Below are 16360 nucleotides of genomic sequence, written 5' to 3'. Positions count from 1 at the left end.
TTAATAGAAAATATTAAAGTACAGGTGGTACCCTCACTTTTTCTTGATCGTATTTAATAATTTTATTTTGAAGTCTAAATGATACCTTGTGTAACTTTACGCAGCACGGAGGGAGGCGCAGAGCCGCTCTTCCAGACAATGGATGGTGGCAGTTATGGAGGGAAGGACATTTTTAACGACATATAAAGTTGATGACGAAATTAATCTACCAAATGGCAATAATTAATACAACTGGTACTACTAGTAATAAATTGTTGTCTTTGCCCCATATGTATCAATTCCATGTGATTATGGAACAGTTGTTTTGCAGACCAATGTTGCCATCTAGTGTTCAGAATTCATGCATTTGCAAAAAGCTGTTTTGGTCATTTTATTTCCGCTTTGTTTGTACAGCATGACGATTGCACACAATGTTTCACAACACAAATCCCAATGTGAAACTGGTAACATTAACATTGCTAAGATAAAACAAGATTTCTAATGTACATTGTCTAATTTCATTGCCTTTCAACATAAATCTCTTCACAAAATACTTAACACATCAATACAAAACATCTTTGAAAGGTAGCACGGCAAAAGGAGACTTTACATTCCAAATTTAGACATTTATTTATTCATTTAAAAATAGATCTGTGGTGAAATCCCAAGAAACAGGAGGGGGGGGAAAAAGCACCAAATAGAGCACATTAAAACTGGTTCGAGGTCTGTTTCTATACAAGGACAGACAAGCTAACTCAAATAAACAGAAATAATCATATGAAGCGTAAAAAAAATGACATCATTAAAGCCCTTTATGAAGTGTGGCGGTAGCTTCCTACCACTGGTTACAGCAGAATAAAACTCAAATCAAAACAGACAAGGCCTTGCATTCATATGTAGCAATGCCAACATTGTGAGTTTAAAGCTAAAATATCACCTAACTTCTGTATTACACAGCTCTCTAAAACTAACTAATCTTTACACAAACAACTCAAAATGGTTCAACCTCTCTACCATAAAGCTTCCCCTTAATTCTAGTATATTTGTGGCGTTTGAGACAATTGTATTAAAACAAGAGCAATGGAGGCAAAGATGTTGTTGCCAACCAGGCCACACCTTGAGTGTGATGTCATTGCCATTTGAGTAAAGTCATTAGAGAAGACAGAAGATGGAGACGATGGCCGATGAGGGTTGGAGATTTAGTCATGGTTGTCCCTCCTCGGTGGCTTATTGGCTGGCACAGCTGGTCTGTCACGATTGCGATCATCATAGCGGTCGTCGTCATTACTACGTCGGTCTCTGCGGTCATCGTAGCGGCGGTCGTCGTCATAGCGCTCATTGCGATCGGTGTACCTTTCACGGCGGTCGGTGTAGTCGCTGCGGCGGTCGTCGTAGTCGCTGCGGCGGTCGTCGTAGTCGCTGCGGCGGTCGTCGTAGTCGCTGCGGCGGTCGTCGTAGTCGCTGCGGCGGTCGTCAAGATCCTTGCGATTCTTGTAGTTGCGTTCACTTTGTTCAACAGGGTTCCTCACACTGGAGTCAGAGCCGCGGGTGTCCTCCGGCACACCGTTTCTAAGTGGCTCTTTGACAGTTTCCCTCTCCTCCTCCTCCTCCTCACGAACTCTGGAAAGTAAACACATAACAATCATGTTTGTTGTTTGTGTGTGAAGGGTTTTCATTGGATTGTGTTTCCTTGGTAGAGTTCACCTGGAACAAAGCTTTCACCATAGTTGCCTAGAAACTGCCTCAGCTGTGTTGTTTTGGTTGGTTATCTTCCCAATTCTTGCTAAAGAAATGTGGTAACAGGCGATGTTTATTTACAGCTGTGATATTTTACACTCGGCACTCCATCAAAGCATTTAATCCCGACAACAAATATGACTCTGACATGAACAGGATAATTGGGATATGTTCACATTACAAATGTTCATGCTGCTTCTGTAAAGAGTGCAAGCTGTTTTCTTTTTTACACAGATACAAAAAAAAAAAAAAGAACTTTGACTCAGTTAAAACTAAAAGTGTGTTTATGTATAATGTTGACTTGCAGCTACTTTGTTTGCTCGTAATTTCTGTTGATCCGTAAGATTTTTGGAAGTGTTTATATCAGTGATTAACACATTTGATTTTGTGCCTATTAGTTGTCTTCAACTTTACTGCAAAAAAAACAAAAAAACAATAACAAAAAACCTACCTAAAAGCTCTGATATGTTTACCACCTGCCTCCATCAGGTAGTAATAAGTTTACGTTGTTTGACATTGGTGTTTCAAAGGCTTAGGTGCTAACAAAACAAAAACTAATCCAGGTAGCAGTAGACAAGCCTCTCTGTTCCGTTAAGTAAAAACGTTTTTTTTTGTCAATGGTGTCTGGTGACTTTGATGAGAGTAAAGATAAACAGCTTCAGTCCCTCCTGTAAACTTCAACAGGGCTGTCTGACGGCAAGGTAAAGTAGTGACAATGTTCCAAATATAGCATACACACAGATTTTTTTTTTTTTTTAGGTGAACCTTTTAGTGGCTTAAATACGTCGCTGCAGCCCTCATCCACAGCCAGACATTGCTTAGCTTTCATGCTTGACCTCCTTCCTGGGTGTGCTGACCGCCATCTACTGTAGGTAGTACACTGACTATGAATAAGTACCTCATAACCCACTTCAAAAAAATCTAAACTATTCCTTTAAGCATTGTAAATGGGCCATATCAGATGTTCACCCCGTTCACATCACAGCATCTTGTTCAACAGTCAGTGTGACTTTGAGAAATGATTTACCCCATGTCGTATTCCTCGTCCTTTTCCTTCTTCCGACAGCAGCAGCAGTAGATGACGATGATGAGCACGATCAACGCAGCGATTACTCCACCAATGATTCCTGCAGTGGAGGCAATGTTCATGGAAGCTACAAGGAAGACAGGGTGGTAGAAGAGGAAGAAGAAAAGGATGCATATTATAATACAGTGTTGTAAAGATGTGTTTAGAGAGAATTCTGGGGTTAAGCAAAAGGTTTCTCTTACGCGGCATTACTGCGAGGGTGAGGTTGCAGGAAGCAGAGCCGATCTTGTTTGTTGAGGTGCAGATGAAGAATCCTGAGGTTTCTTTGGAGATGTTGTATAGAGACATGATACCTCCCTCTGAAAGACAGAGAAGAAGTCACACACACACACACACACACACACGCACATCTCTTCTAGAAGGAGGTTATTTTATAGACAACAAATTCTTGTGCTACTGCTCATAAAATTTCTTTTTTTTTTATTTAAAATCCAAGAGCGCTCAATCATTAATCAATGTTGTCAACTGTGGTTCCAGAAAGTGTTCTTGTATTGCTGAATTTAGCTTATCATTTTTGTATCGGACTAAAAAACTTAAAGATGGAAAGAAAGCAATACAGAAGTGCCATATACAGTTTATATGTTTGAGTTCATTTCAAAAGTAGTTTTCCCATTTTCATGAAATGTTTGTGTTCACAAGAACAAACTGAGAAGATTGTTTTTTGACAATCATGTTTCTTTAATAACCAAATTAAAAAGGTTAAGGGCTGCTAGGTGTTCTACTGTAAATCACCCAATTTGCTTCTAACTCTTTGTTGGTGTTCAGACTGCGTTGATCCTCAAAACATCAGTGTTTTAAATAAATGTTTGGATTTGTGAGCGCTAGACACCACCATGTGGATCACATCTAGCTGAGCTGAAGCCTGCCCATTAGAGGTTAAACTTCCAACTTGTAAACCATGGTTGTTTTTTTGCAGAGGTAGGCTACGTAAACCTTTATACACTAAAAGTTGACCAATTTATTTTCCAGTACCAATAGTCCGGACAAAAAAAACAGTACTTACGGTCAGTGGTTTTGGGGGGGAAAGCACGAGGGTTGTTCATGACATCTTGAGTTTTCCAAGTATAACTGGGTGGCGGGGACCCTTCCTGGGACACACAGGTCAGGTTGATGTTCTGGCCATACTCTGCCTTTCCCTGTGTCATACAGGTGGGCGTAGATGGAGCCACTAGAAAGAAAACAAGGTGTAATTTGTCCCTAAAAATTACATTAAAACATGTCTAATGTACCTCAACACATACATTGTACAACACATACATCATATTTTCTTTTTAGAATGTCAGTATACAGAATGAGTCATGAAACCTTTTTTGCACATCCTTGCTATAAGCATGATGTGTTGCAACAGCTTGCATTAAAAAAAATGTAAATGGTTCACATGATACCAACAGAGCTTTACACATGAAAAATACTTAGAGTAGGACTATATACTACCTGATGTTATGCTGAATGGAAAGCCAGAAACATGGAATACACAACTCTTTTCACCCACTTTTAAATAATTAAACAGAATATCTTTGGGGGAAAACAAGTGAAATGTTACCTAGAACCACCAGACGTGTAGAGGCCATTGGCGTGCCCTTAATGTCCCCTTGAATCAGGGCATGGCACTGAAAATTCTTGTTGTCATCCAGTGTGGTGGAGGACAGTACCAGATTGGCATTTGTCGTGGTAGCATCTACTTCCACGTTCGCCCGGCCTTCATACAGCGAACCGAAGTCCGTAGTTTTATCAGTCGAATAATAAGTGAGGACATCGTCCTGTTACCCAACGAGAACATCAGGGAAAAATTAGAAACCAAAGATATATAACTCCAAACTGATAGATAATATAGAATCATACACACAGGCACATAAACACATTGTAGTACTTTGGTCTGACCTCTTGAGTACCCGGTGTGAGAGCCACAGTGGACCATGTGACGATGATCTGTTTGGGGATACCTTGGGGTTTAATGTTGCAGGGCAGTGTGACACTCTTCCCCCTGGCGACCTCATATAAAGGCTGCGGGATGGACACAACGACGGCACCAACACCTGACAGCACTGTCACTGTTTAAAAGAGAATAAAGAAAGTAATGTTAATCTGACTAGATGACAGCCTGTGTGTAAATGTGCCTTCACTGTGAATGTTGCAGCAGCTGAACCATATTGGCCACACACACACACACACACACACACACAAACACACACACTTATACAGCCACCTACCCAGGTTTTTTTACTTTACTATTTATTTTTGTGGCGACTTTTTACTGTTACTCCTCACATTTTAACACGAATGTTTGTATTTTTTTACTCTTTACATTTTACAAAATTGCCGCGTTACTTTAGTTTTATACAAAAAGATGCTTACGTTTGTATTTTAGGTGCATTATTTACGTGCTGAATTGAATGAATTCATGAATTTAGATAATGTAACTAATAGTGGGTTTATTGTTATTTGCTATCATATTCCTATGCATTGTGTATGCTAGCCTTTACAATGTTATTTCTTTCTTTGCAGAACACACACGCACAATTGTAATAAAGCATCAAAAACAGAGAAGTTGTCTCAGTCCGTGTTTTAACAACTGGGAACAAGTTGGAAACCAGAATCAGATTTAAATACAGTCCTGATCTAGTCCTCACTAACAAGTTTCAAATAATTCCACAGAATTCAGTCTAATTGGATGGGAATTTACAGTAGGCTACTGTACGTTGCACTTGACGCACCACTTCGAGAGGACTCAACAGATTCCCAGTCATCCATGTCCTGAGAGAGATGTTTGAGACAGTAGGCATAAAGAATAACTCCTGGCCAAAGTGCTGGGGAACTTCTTTATTAATGTCTGTTTAGTAATTTATATCTCATCCTTTTTTTTCTTTTCCAGAAGCCACATTTGAGCACACACATACTGTACAGGTAAATTCCTTTGACATATAAATGTTAAGGGGAAGATGTAAAAAGAGAAACTGGATCTGTGAATTCTCACAGGATTACAATTGAATTTATTTCTTGCTGCTCAGTCAGAATCTTATTAACCTGGAGTCCCAGTTTCTGTCACAATAATCATATATACTGTATGTGATGTTACAGGCGTATTAGCAGACCATCCATTTAAAATATAGCCAATGGCATTAAGAGCCTTTTTACCATGTCAACTGAAGTTTCTCAGCTTGCACTCTACATAAATGGTTGTTATTCGCAAGTCTACTTTTAGTTTTGTACTTTAAGTAAATTACCAAGCCTGTACTTTGTTACTTTTCCTTGAGTGAAAAAGTTAAATCAGTACTTCTACTTTTACCGGAGTACTTTTTAAACACAATTATTTGTACTTCTAGAGTACTGGAAGGGATTGCTTTTGCCATCTTTGCTGATGATACATACTTTTAATTAAGTAACATTTTCAGTGTAGGTCTTTATTTGTACGAGTATTTTTTACACACACACACACACACACACACACACACACACACACACACGAGTAACTCAAAACACCTGTGTAAGTGTTCAGAGCCTTCCACGGAAATAAAAACTGATTATCTCTGGATAGCTTTAGATTTTTGCACCGTGTGTCGAACAAAGCAAGACATTTTAAGATATCACAATGAGCTTTGGAATCATGTAGTGGACATTTTATAGACCAACTGTTTTAAGCATTCAAGAAAATAAGTGAAAATAATGGTTAATTGAAACCTGTTATCGTAAGTATTTATGATTATAACACTCAATTTTACAGCAAGTCTCATTTGCTCATTTTTGAAAAACAAAACCATTATATAAAACTACAGTTGCGTACAGTTACCAACAATAATGGTCTGGTCAAGTGCAATTTATCTGATGACAATTTCAAGAGCTTCAATAATTTCCAAATTTCTATTTTGCTTACATTCTTTTTTTTCTCTACCAAGGAGACAGACTACCTGTATGGGCAGGTTGTCTAGGCCTGTTCAGATTCAGATTGTTAGGCTACCTGATGGTGCGTAAACGGGTGTGGCAGTTCAGGCGCAAAAAGAAAAAGCGAATATTATTTATCACAGGAGGTCTACTCACCCAGAAGCAGCATAGTCAACGTAGACATCCTCCTCTCCATGGTCGACACTTTTATTTTCTTAAACTGACTCGTTAATTCTTCTGTGTCTGAGTTTTCTTTCAAAGGAAACAGGGAACCAGCCGCCTGGTGCGTGTTTGCACCGAAACCCCAGAGCGACTTGTAAATTGCGATCGATGGGTGCGCCAGCCAAGTCTGGATGACTGACAGCGCTCCCAGCCAATCACTGCAGCTCCTGCGGTTCGCGAAAACATTCTTCATTCGCCCACCTGGCGTGTGACAGCTTGTTCTCTATACCTGAGTTTTTAGAGAACCTCCTTGTCTGAGACATTGGAACGCTGTTTCCAAATCTAATCTGACATTTTAATCTCTAGTTGTAGTTTATGGTGTCACCAAACCATAGCAGAATTAGGTGCCGCTTAGTATATATTTTCATTATCTTTTTACAATATGCTTAATGTTGCGAAAACTGGCAGACAAGAGGTGTTTAGGGATTCAACAGTGGACAATGTGTGGATATTGCCGCAAAAAAAAAGGATGTGTGCTGTTGGAACAAGTGACCGCGTTTAGGCCTGTCAGACTGGTTTGACGAGGAGATGAGTTACACCTGGAGGCAAACAGGCAAACACACATACACACACACACACACACACTCAACAAAACAGAAATAGAGAAACGAAAGAGCTTTAGTGTTTCAGGAACTAATTTCAAGCATCCTTCAACAATTAGAGTTTCATATTTAATGTTGAGGAACTCATGGTTTGTGTTTGGCTCAGCTCTCGAGTTAATGTGTTCTTCAACAGCACTGCTCGCTAGATGTGAATGACAGTACATTCTTCTGCACACAAATGGGACAAGCCTACAAATACACCCCAATTTAACTTTCAAAATAAAAAATGAAAAATATGCCCTCAGTCAGAGGAAGAATGTAACAGAAATCTCAAGTGAATAAAGGAATCATTTGACATGTTGTTATTAATTTTTGTTGTTGTTGGTGGGGCGTAAGATGAGAGGCTCAATACGACTCTGTCTATAATACAATGATTCAAGCAGCAGCCGGTTAGCTTAGCTTAGCACAAAGACTGGAAACGAGGAAACAGCTTGCCTGGTTCTGTCCAAAGGTAAAATTCTATGCTTAACACAATATCTCATTTATTCAATCAAACCAAAAAATTAATTTGGTTGCCAAAAGCATCTCATAACTGTATTTTTCAAAGATAAATTAAACACAGACACTCTGACCACGCCCAGTTAGTTTCTGTTATTTCTGTTTCAGAACATTCAGAACAACTATAGATGTTTTGCATGATAGTTTGTGTCTTTGTCTCCCATATTAGTCAGCTGAAACCACTGGCAACCAGATGGTGTAGAAGCTATTTTTGCATAAAAGAATATTTCATATATCTAGAAGCTATTTTCGTATAAAGAATGTTTTATAAATCTTATAGCGAGTGAAGCAAACTATTGTGAAACAAATGATGTTGTTATAATGTGTGTTTTGGTAACCGCACTGCTATCTGGGTCACACTCCGGTCACAGACCAAACAACGAATCTAACCTAGCATGCAACAAGCTGCAAACTTTTGCAGACATTGTTGCATCCTGTACCAGGACACCTGCATTGCTTAGCAACCAAAAAAAATGTAATAAAGACGGACTGTTAGAGGAGGTGAGAAAAGAGAGTTGAGCGGATTTTGAGGAGACACGAGTTCGCTCGTGTCTTCTCCTCCTCTCCTCCTCTGCAGACGAGTAAAAACTTATCTCTGTGTCAAGCCTGTTTTCTTGATGTCTTTCCTGGGTCTATTCAAAGATTAATTAAATAACAGTGTAAGTGAGAAACTAGGAGTCTGAGTTTAGACCTAACAGATGGCCACATCTGTGCAGGGCTAGAGCTGGTGAAATGTTTTGCATGAATTCCATTGTGTTCCTCCCTTGATGATACATCAACTTTTGTACTCAATTATCATAGGTAGAAAAATAATTACTAAAACTGCTGTGAAAGCCTTCTGAAGAGGCCTTTTTCACAGAAGAAATTTTTTACATGTCACAGTAAGAAAAACACCGGTGTAAATAAGATTTCATTCCCTTTAGCTGTTTCCGTTTCAAGGTCCTGATATTAGTGTCTCAGTGTCACACTAACATGGCTTACTGGAACACTTTAATAAAATGTGTGTCATCATAGTGTTAATTAACTGTAAGGTTTGATACAGTTGGTTGTACTGATAATGTTATGTCCCTTGGCCAAATGTGGTAAAAGTTTGTGATTTGACTTTCTGATCAATCGACACTCAAAAAAGTAAAAGCTAATTTACGACACAAATAAGTGTGATATTAAATATGACCAACTTTCAAACATGGATAACATATTCTTGTATATTAGATTTGACTCTGCCCCCTCGCCCTCTTCTTCTACCACTCAGGGTACAGTGCTCTCCCCCTTCCTTTTCACCCTCTACACCTCTGACTTCACTCACAACCCCACCCACTGCCACATCCAGAAGTTCTCCGATGACACAGTCGTTGTTGGATGTGTTTCTGAGGGGAACGATCTGGAATACAAGACGGTTATCAGGGACTTTGTCAGGTGGTGTGAGCTCTACCAGCTTCAGCTTAACACCAGCGAGACAAAGAAGATGATTTTCAACTTTAGGAGGAAAACATCCAACTTCTCACCGGTGAGCATCCAGGGATCGGACATTCAGGTAGTGGAGAGCTACAAATTCCTGGGTGTTCACCTGAACAATAAACTGAACTGGACTGATAACACCCATGCACTCTGCAAGAAGGACCAGAGTCGTCTCCATCTGCTGAGGAGACTCAGGTCCTTCGGAGTGTGCAGGACTCTCCTCAGGACTTTTTATGACTCTGTGGTGGCTTCTGCCATCCTTCATGCTGTGGTCTGCTTGAGGGGGGGGCAACTCAATACACTGATCAGGAGAGCGACGTCTGTCCTGGACTGTCCTCTGGACTCCATAGAGAAAGTGGGGGAGAGAAGGATGTTAGCTCACACGCCCTACATGACACTACGGGGTGATTCACCCACGGTGTCAGACTCTAAAACACCTGCACCACCTGTTAATGTTGTAGTTTCTGTTCCTGTTTCAATTACCCACCACACACCTTAGCTCCATGTATATTTTTATCATCTGTATTTATATTTTTCCATTATGAGTACCTACTTTTTCAATATTATTTATATTTAGGTTACACTTCAATATAATTCATATTATGGTTCCTTATGGCTATATTATTTAATTACATATTATTCACTTTAATTTCACATCACTTACTTACTTACATTGCAACATTTTTTATACTATGCCACCTCACTTTACAAAACATATTATATAATGCCAGTCTACAGTCATTCAGTTCTTTTTGCACAATGTCCATTGGTTGACTGTTGTTTGTTGGTTTGTGTTTTACTGTGGAAAACTGCTGCTGTAACAAGAGAATTTCCCAATATGTGCTGCAGAATAATTTGCAACTTTATGTGCAAGAGTTTGAATATGGGGCACCTGGCTTGCTCACCTAGTAGAGCGTGACTTATACACAGAGGCTTCCACCTTGAAGCAGCAGTCGCCGGTTGGATTCTGACCTGCGGCCCTTTACTGCATGTAGTTACCCCTCTCTCTCCCCTTCCATCTATTCATCTATCATTTGTCTAAAGCTGTCCTATCTGATAAGGCATGAAATGCCACTAACTAATCTTTAAAAAAAGGTTCAATACAGCATTTTGTGATACACCACACTGCAGTCAGGGCACTGTCACAAAAGATAGTTGAACTTTGAGAATCTGATGAAAGATTAGGCAGCAAGATCACAGTGAGAGCGTCATTTAACTTTTTGCTTGATATTTACATGACATTTTGTGTTTACAAGGGTAACCTTTCCCTTAATAAATAATGATCTTTGCTTTTTCTAGCCATGCACAGGTATATGTTCGTATATATACAGTATTGTTCAATTCAACTCAATTTTATTTGTAGTATCAAATCACAACAAGAGTTATCTCAAGACACTTTACAGATAGAGTAGGTCTAGACCAAAATATAATTTATAAAGTCCCAACATTCCCCTAAGAGCAAGCATCTTGCGACAGTGGCGAGGAAAAACTCCCTTTTAGGAAGAAACCCCGGCCAGACCCAGGCTCTTTATGGCGGTGTCTGACGGTGCTGGTTGGGGACGTGATGAATACGTAAAAAAATTGTTGTAGTAGGTCATGTCATAGCAGGGTGCTGCAGGGCGTTACAGTATGTAGCGTGGCACAACAAGACACAGCAGGACGCTGCAGGGCACCGCACACCATAGCAGGGTGTAGTGCAGCAGGACCACGGCGACAGCTGCAATCAAGGTCTTGGTGCCATCCTAATCCAAGGAAATATAATGGGAAAAATGTAAGGACTGGACCCCAGAGTTAGCTTAGTAACAGGCATTTCTGGGACGGGATGCACATAAATGGAAAGGGAGAGGAGAGAGCAGCTCACTGTGTCAACGAAAGGAAGTCCTTTTTTTATTGTTGTAAATATGTTGTGTGTATACAGTTTGTAGTTTACCCAGCCCACCTTCTCACCTCCAGGTTTTTTTTTCTGTTTCTCATCCCCTCCTTCTACGCTACGTAACACTTAATCCAATTTTTGACTCTTGTGCTCCTGGCAGTCTAATCTTGCCTCCACATAATGACTCGGGACCCCACCTTTTATTTACTATCTCACACAATTAAAGAATGTACATGGCCTGGAATCTCTTGCCAAGCCACAGAGAAAAACAGGGATTATGAATGTTCTCCCACTGTGGCATCTTACACCCTGCTGGATACTGGTCATTATTGTTTCCCTGTATCTGTAATGTCTTTGTGGAAGTAAATTGCATAACCTTTAAGGGGTCTTTCATGGATCATTTCTCGGCTTGATTGCCTGCTGATGGCCTGTCAGCCCTTTTTGTTACCTGTGAAGTTGTATTATCCTGAGGCAGCGCAGGATCCATAGAGACATTACTTTCTACAGGAACACGCTGGGTAATTACAGTATGTCGACCAAGCAGGATATCAGGTAAACCCAACAAGTCAGCCAGTCAAAACACCACATCTCACAGCCCTCCCACAAGTACAAATTGACTCACTATCCGGTTAATGCATTAAATCATGTTTGGACTACATGGGTCAAAGTTTTAAATGACTGGACCTGAACTGAGCACAGATTCTCAGCATGTAGTTTTATATCATGTAAGAGCTTTGGATGGATACTTCACACATTTGTGTCCCCTTCAGGATGAATTGCAACAACTTTGATGATTCCTTTACCTGTAATCTACTGCCATCTTCTGATCAAAATGTTAATTGGTCCAAGAATTTTGCTTTTCCATCAGCTGCATTTCCATCAGCCTCATCTGTACTTGTGTTCAGTGCTAATTAGCAAATGTTAGCATGCTAAACTGAGACACTTAGCACACACATAACCTGTTAAACATCAACACAGTGAGCATTTTAACATTCTAACAACAGTAATCAGCTCAAAGCACAGCTATAACTCAGCTCACAGAGCATGGCTTGGCATGGCTATAGACTCTTAGTAATGTCTCAAAATCAATTTTGGCAACAGCAGTCATTTTGATGAATCCATTTTATAACCCCACTATCCCATTAAGGGTGACAGTGGGCTACATTGCAACCCACATTGGGTGTGAGGCGAGGAATGCTCTCATCAAGTTGTATTTCTGCAATAAAGCTTCAGTTTTTTTCTTTTTTAATCATAGTTTTATCCCTACCAGGGTTGTTGCAGCTTACAATATTACAAACAACACATATTAGTAACATAGCACAAACAGAAAAGTTGAAATGCCGTATGTTTTTCCAGCCATGGTCAGAAAACAAGACTTGGTCAAACCTTTACTGTATAGCTGTGAGGTCAGTGTGCTTTATTATGGCCAAATTGTTACAAAGATATACAGTGGTGGTGTCAATAATGTGAATATAAATTAGGCCTACATGTCAATGTTCAGTAGTGTAGCTAAACTGTATTTCCATTGTTATCGCAATATAAACATGTGTGATGAACACATTGCAAAAGACTGCCTCTACACAATAAATAACAAACATCCTTTTATTTAGGGATGAGTAAGCTACCAAAGTACCCCATCTCCCTGCTGTTGCTAGTTTCAATTCCCTAGACTTTTACATCACAAAATATCCAAACCTGTCAATCCAGTATATTTATTTAGAAATAACCGAGTTTTGCTGTGATTGCTTTTTCTAAAATTAGTACATGTTCCATACATTCATTTGTGTCTGAAGAGAGAGCGACAGATAGGAGCAGGAAGACACAAAAACACACACAGTGTCGTCCCAGCTAACAATTTTTCCCATAACGTTCTGGGAATGTTACTTTTTGACTGCGGGAAAGCAAAAAATATGTATACAAGAATCAGAATCAGTTTTACTGTTCATGAAGACACATCATAGTGCACAAGTAGTTGGACAAGATGCATTAGGAATGATAAAGTACTGCTTTTTAATTCATATATAAGTAACACATGAGCATTTAGCATTTAGCACACACGGGACAACAAGCTGAATACAGTAGGTGCCTGTCAACTATACAATAGCACACAGATCAACTATCAGGGTGTGGAGAAGTGACTATACCATTTAACAAGCCTCTCCCAGCAGCGTGTTGTTCAGCGTGTTTCTGACTCACACCAAACTTTATTTCTGCTGCTCGATTAGTGTTTTCGGCTGCATATTTTACTACCTGGAGTTTGTGATCTGTAGAATAGGATTTTCTTTTTGTGGGCATTTTGTTTGTGTTCAGTCATTCTCAGTTGTTTTTAGGAGCAGCATTCACTGTGGTTGTCACAAGCCTATAGCGCCCTCTCACGGCTGTAGACGGTAATGTTTTCAGTCTGGATTAACAATGTGTATTAATATGCATGAAGAAGCCAAGAAAAGATGAAAAAATCTCTCAAATTTACATTTGTATAAAATATCACAAAAAGGTAGATTTTTATTTCCACTTTAAAAATAACAGAAAACAAAAAAAGTGACGTCTGAAAAAGTTTGGAAACCCTGCAGAGTTTCTAGCATGCATCGCCCCCTTTGGAAAGCTGAGACCTGACAGCGTCATGGATTGTTCTCAATCATTGTCTTGAAAGACCAGGTGATGTCAATCTTATGGTTTTAAATGCCCAGACTCATCTGACCTTGCCCCAACCATCAGCATCATGGCTTCTTCTAAGCAGTTGTCTAGGAAACTAAAACTGAAAATAGTTGATGCTTACAAAGCAGGAGAAGGCTATAAGAAGATAGCAAAGTGTTTTAAGATGCCAATTTCCTATGTTAGGAATGTAATTAAGAAGTGACAGTCATCAGGAACAGTGGAAGTTAAAGTAAGATCTGGAAGATCAAGAAAAATATCAGACAGAACAGCTCGAAGGATTGTGAGAAAAGCAAGTCCAAACCTACGTTTGACTGCATGATCCATCCAGAAAGACCTGGCAGACACTGGAGTTGTGAAACACCATTCCACTATAAAGAGATACAAGTACAAACATGGTCTTCAGAAGAAAACCTCTTCTACGTCCTCACCACAAAAATCAGCATTTTTACAGCAGAACGTTTTTCTGGGAGGCCGGAGATTGTCAGGTCCTGAAAGGCCTTCTTTGCCTTTCTGCCTACAGGCTATACTTTTTTAGAACATCATTGGTTGCCACTCGTCGTAGCATTCGACAGATGGCAACACATCCGGTTGAACCTCCAAGGCTTGTCAGGCAAAGTTGCTGCAAAACAGAGGACCAAGCAGAGTAGGCTACATGCAGATGTGCAGCCTACTCTGCCGGTGCTGCTAGCCCGTGCAGTGGTTGAAACAAGGGCAGCAGCAGCAACAACAACATCCACTCTGTATTGAGGAAGTTAATCAGCTGATTGATGGGCGATAGCAGTGGTAAAAGCCTGTGTCATGCTTCTTCAGTTCGAAAGGTAATGGGCAATGGAGAAATCAAAAAAGACCATGTTGTCCACATCCATGTAGTTGCTGTGGCGTGGGACAAAAGTAAATGTTCGAATACGGTGAAGTCTGCAAAACATAAATCAGGCAAACGTTTCGGCCCTCACACCTAAAAAAAGGCCAAAATTTGACCTGAAACGTTGTTAACCGGATTCTGCACTAATAATTTTTTTATAACAAGCATTTAACTGCTGTGCAGACTTTACCTTGTTTTAACACAGGGAAATACCACCATGTCATCACACTCATTCTGACCAATCATGGAACTTCATCACTCAGTCACAGAGTTACAGAGTTTTGAGGTTGTATGGCTGGTCCTATGGTCTAGCCGAAAAACACAAAACAGTGGACATGAATAAAGAATCTACACAGAAGGATAGCAGAGTAAATAAACTGTTGGAATAATGTTTACTTTTGACAACAGGTAAAGCATCACAATGCTCTGATTCCCTCTCTGTGTTTTGATAGACTCAAGATACTCATCAATTTTCTCAGGTAAGAAGTCTTTCTTTTTCACACCGACAATCTCCGTAGGGTCAGGGCCCTCATTTATAAACCTAACGTCGTACACTGATACACGCAGTAGCTGAAAACAATCATTATTTAAATATCATGCCCCAATATATTCTTGGCTTTGAGGCCTCGCCCCTACCTATTTAGGATATAATCCGACTAAGAAGCGCCACTTTTCCGAGGTGGAGATTGAAACCTTGACATCTCAGTTTAATTTACAGTAACGTGTCTTATTTGGCAGGCTAAAAACTGATATTAGGCTCATAAATGAGGGTCACTGTATTTTCACAGTACTTTCCCAATATTTTGGTCTTTCATGGTCATACTGTGCATCCGGCATAAAAGCTAAAAGGTCGAATGATTCAATAATAGATTGCTGAGACCACTAACAATAACTGCACTGCAATTACATTGCAGAAGTGCACTCCCACGCTTGGCAACCATCTCTGTATTTACATGCCATGGTAATTGATTGCCAAACACAGTTTGAATTTCAGCTCTCTTTAGCATCAATGACATTATCTCTGTCAAATTTCATATCAATGGGAACATTTTTTGTTTTAGATACATTAAACTCCAAGATTGTAAAACATAACACTGCCATGACCTTGTTCGTGACCCTGACAAAATTGCACTATTTTTTATTTTTTGCATTCTGACCTTATTTCCTCTCAGGCTCTCAAATAGCATACTTAATGGGAACCTGCATGTTTCAAAACAAAATGTTGTTAAAATATAATTTATGATGTTGCCTAATCTTTGTTGTAAATAAAATTTGCTTAATTTACTGTACTGCCATCCCGACCCATGTGCATGATCCTCCCTCAAAGCTACTTGTGACTAGATATTGAATTCTAATAAAGTATCCTGCTGCAAAAGAGACTGAAGCCCTTTATAGACAGACAGACAGACAGACAGACAGATAGATAGATAGATAGATAGATAGATAGATAGATAGATAGATAGATAGATAGACATGGCAGTGGTAAAAGGAAATTTAGGATTAGATAT

General features: G+C 39.6%; 1 protein-coding gene across 3 annotated transcripts; it reads right to left on the bottom strand.

Annotated features, from left to right (window-relative positions):
• Window positions 1-365: 365 nt before the first annotated feature.
• On the bottom strand, window positions 366-7061 carry LOC117947661 (cell surface A33 antigen-like). Of its 3 annotated transcripts, none has more exons than XM_034876818.1 (7): window positions 6839-7061; window positions 4685-4854; window positions 4395-4563; window positions 3807-3971; window positions 2986-3102; window positions 2744-2870; window positions 366-1599 (listed from the first exon to the last, which is right to left on the bottom strand). In XM_034876818.1, the coding sequence occupies exons 1-7, from the start codon at window positions 6876-6878 to the stop codon at window positions 1179-1181; spliced, it is 1209 nt and encodes a 402-aa protein (XP_034732709.1). In that variant the 5' UTR covers window positions 6879-7061; the 3' UTR covers window positions 366-1178. The 3 variants fall into 3 exon arrangements, with proteins under 3 accessions (XP_034732709.1, XP_034732697.1, XP_034732702.1); XM_034876806.1 differs by having other exon boundaries at window positions 4347-4563; window positions 6839-7060; XM_034876811.1 differs by having other exon boundaries at window positions 4347-4563; window positions 4685-4848; window positions 6839-7027.
• Window positions 7062-16360: the final 9299 nt, after the last annotated feature.

The sequence above is a fragment of the Etheostoma cragini genome, chromosome 1 (assembly GCF_013103735.1).
Source record: "Etheostoma cragini isolate CJK2018 chromosome 1, CSU_Ecrag_1.0, whole genome shotgun sequence".
Lineage (NCBI taxonomy): Eukaryota > Metazoa > Chordata > Actinopteri > Perciformes > Percidae > Etheostoma > Etheostoma cragini.
This window is presented reverse-complemented; position numbering and strand designations above follow the sequence as displayed.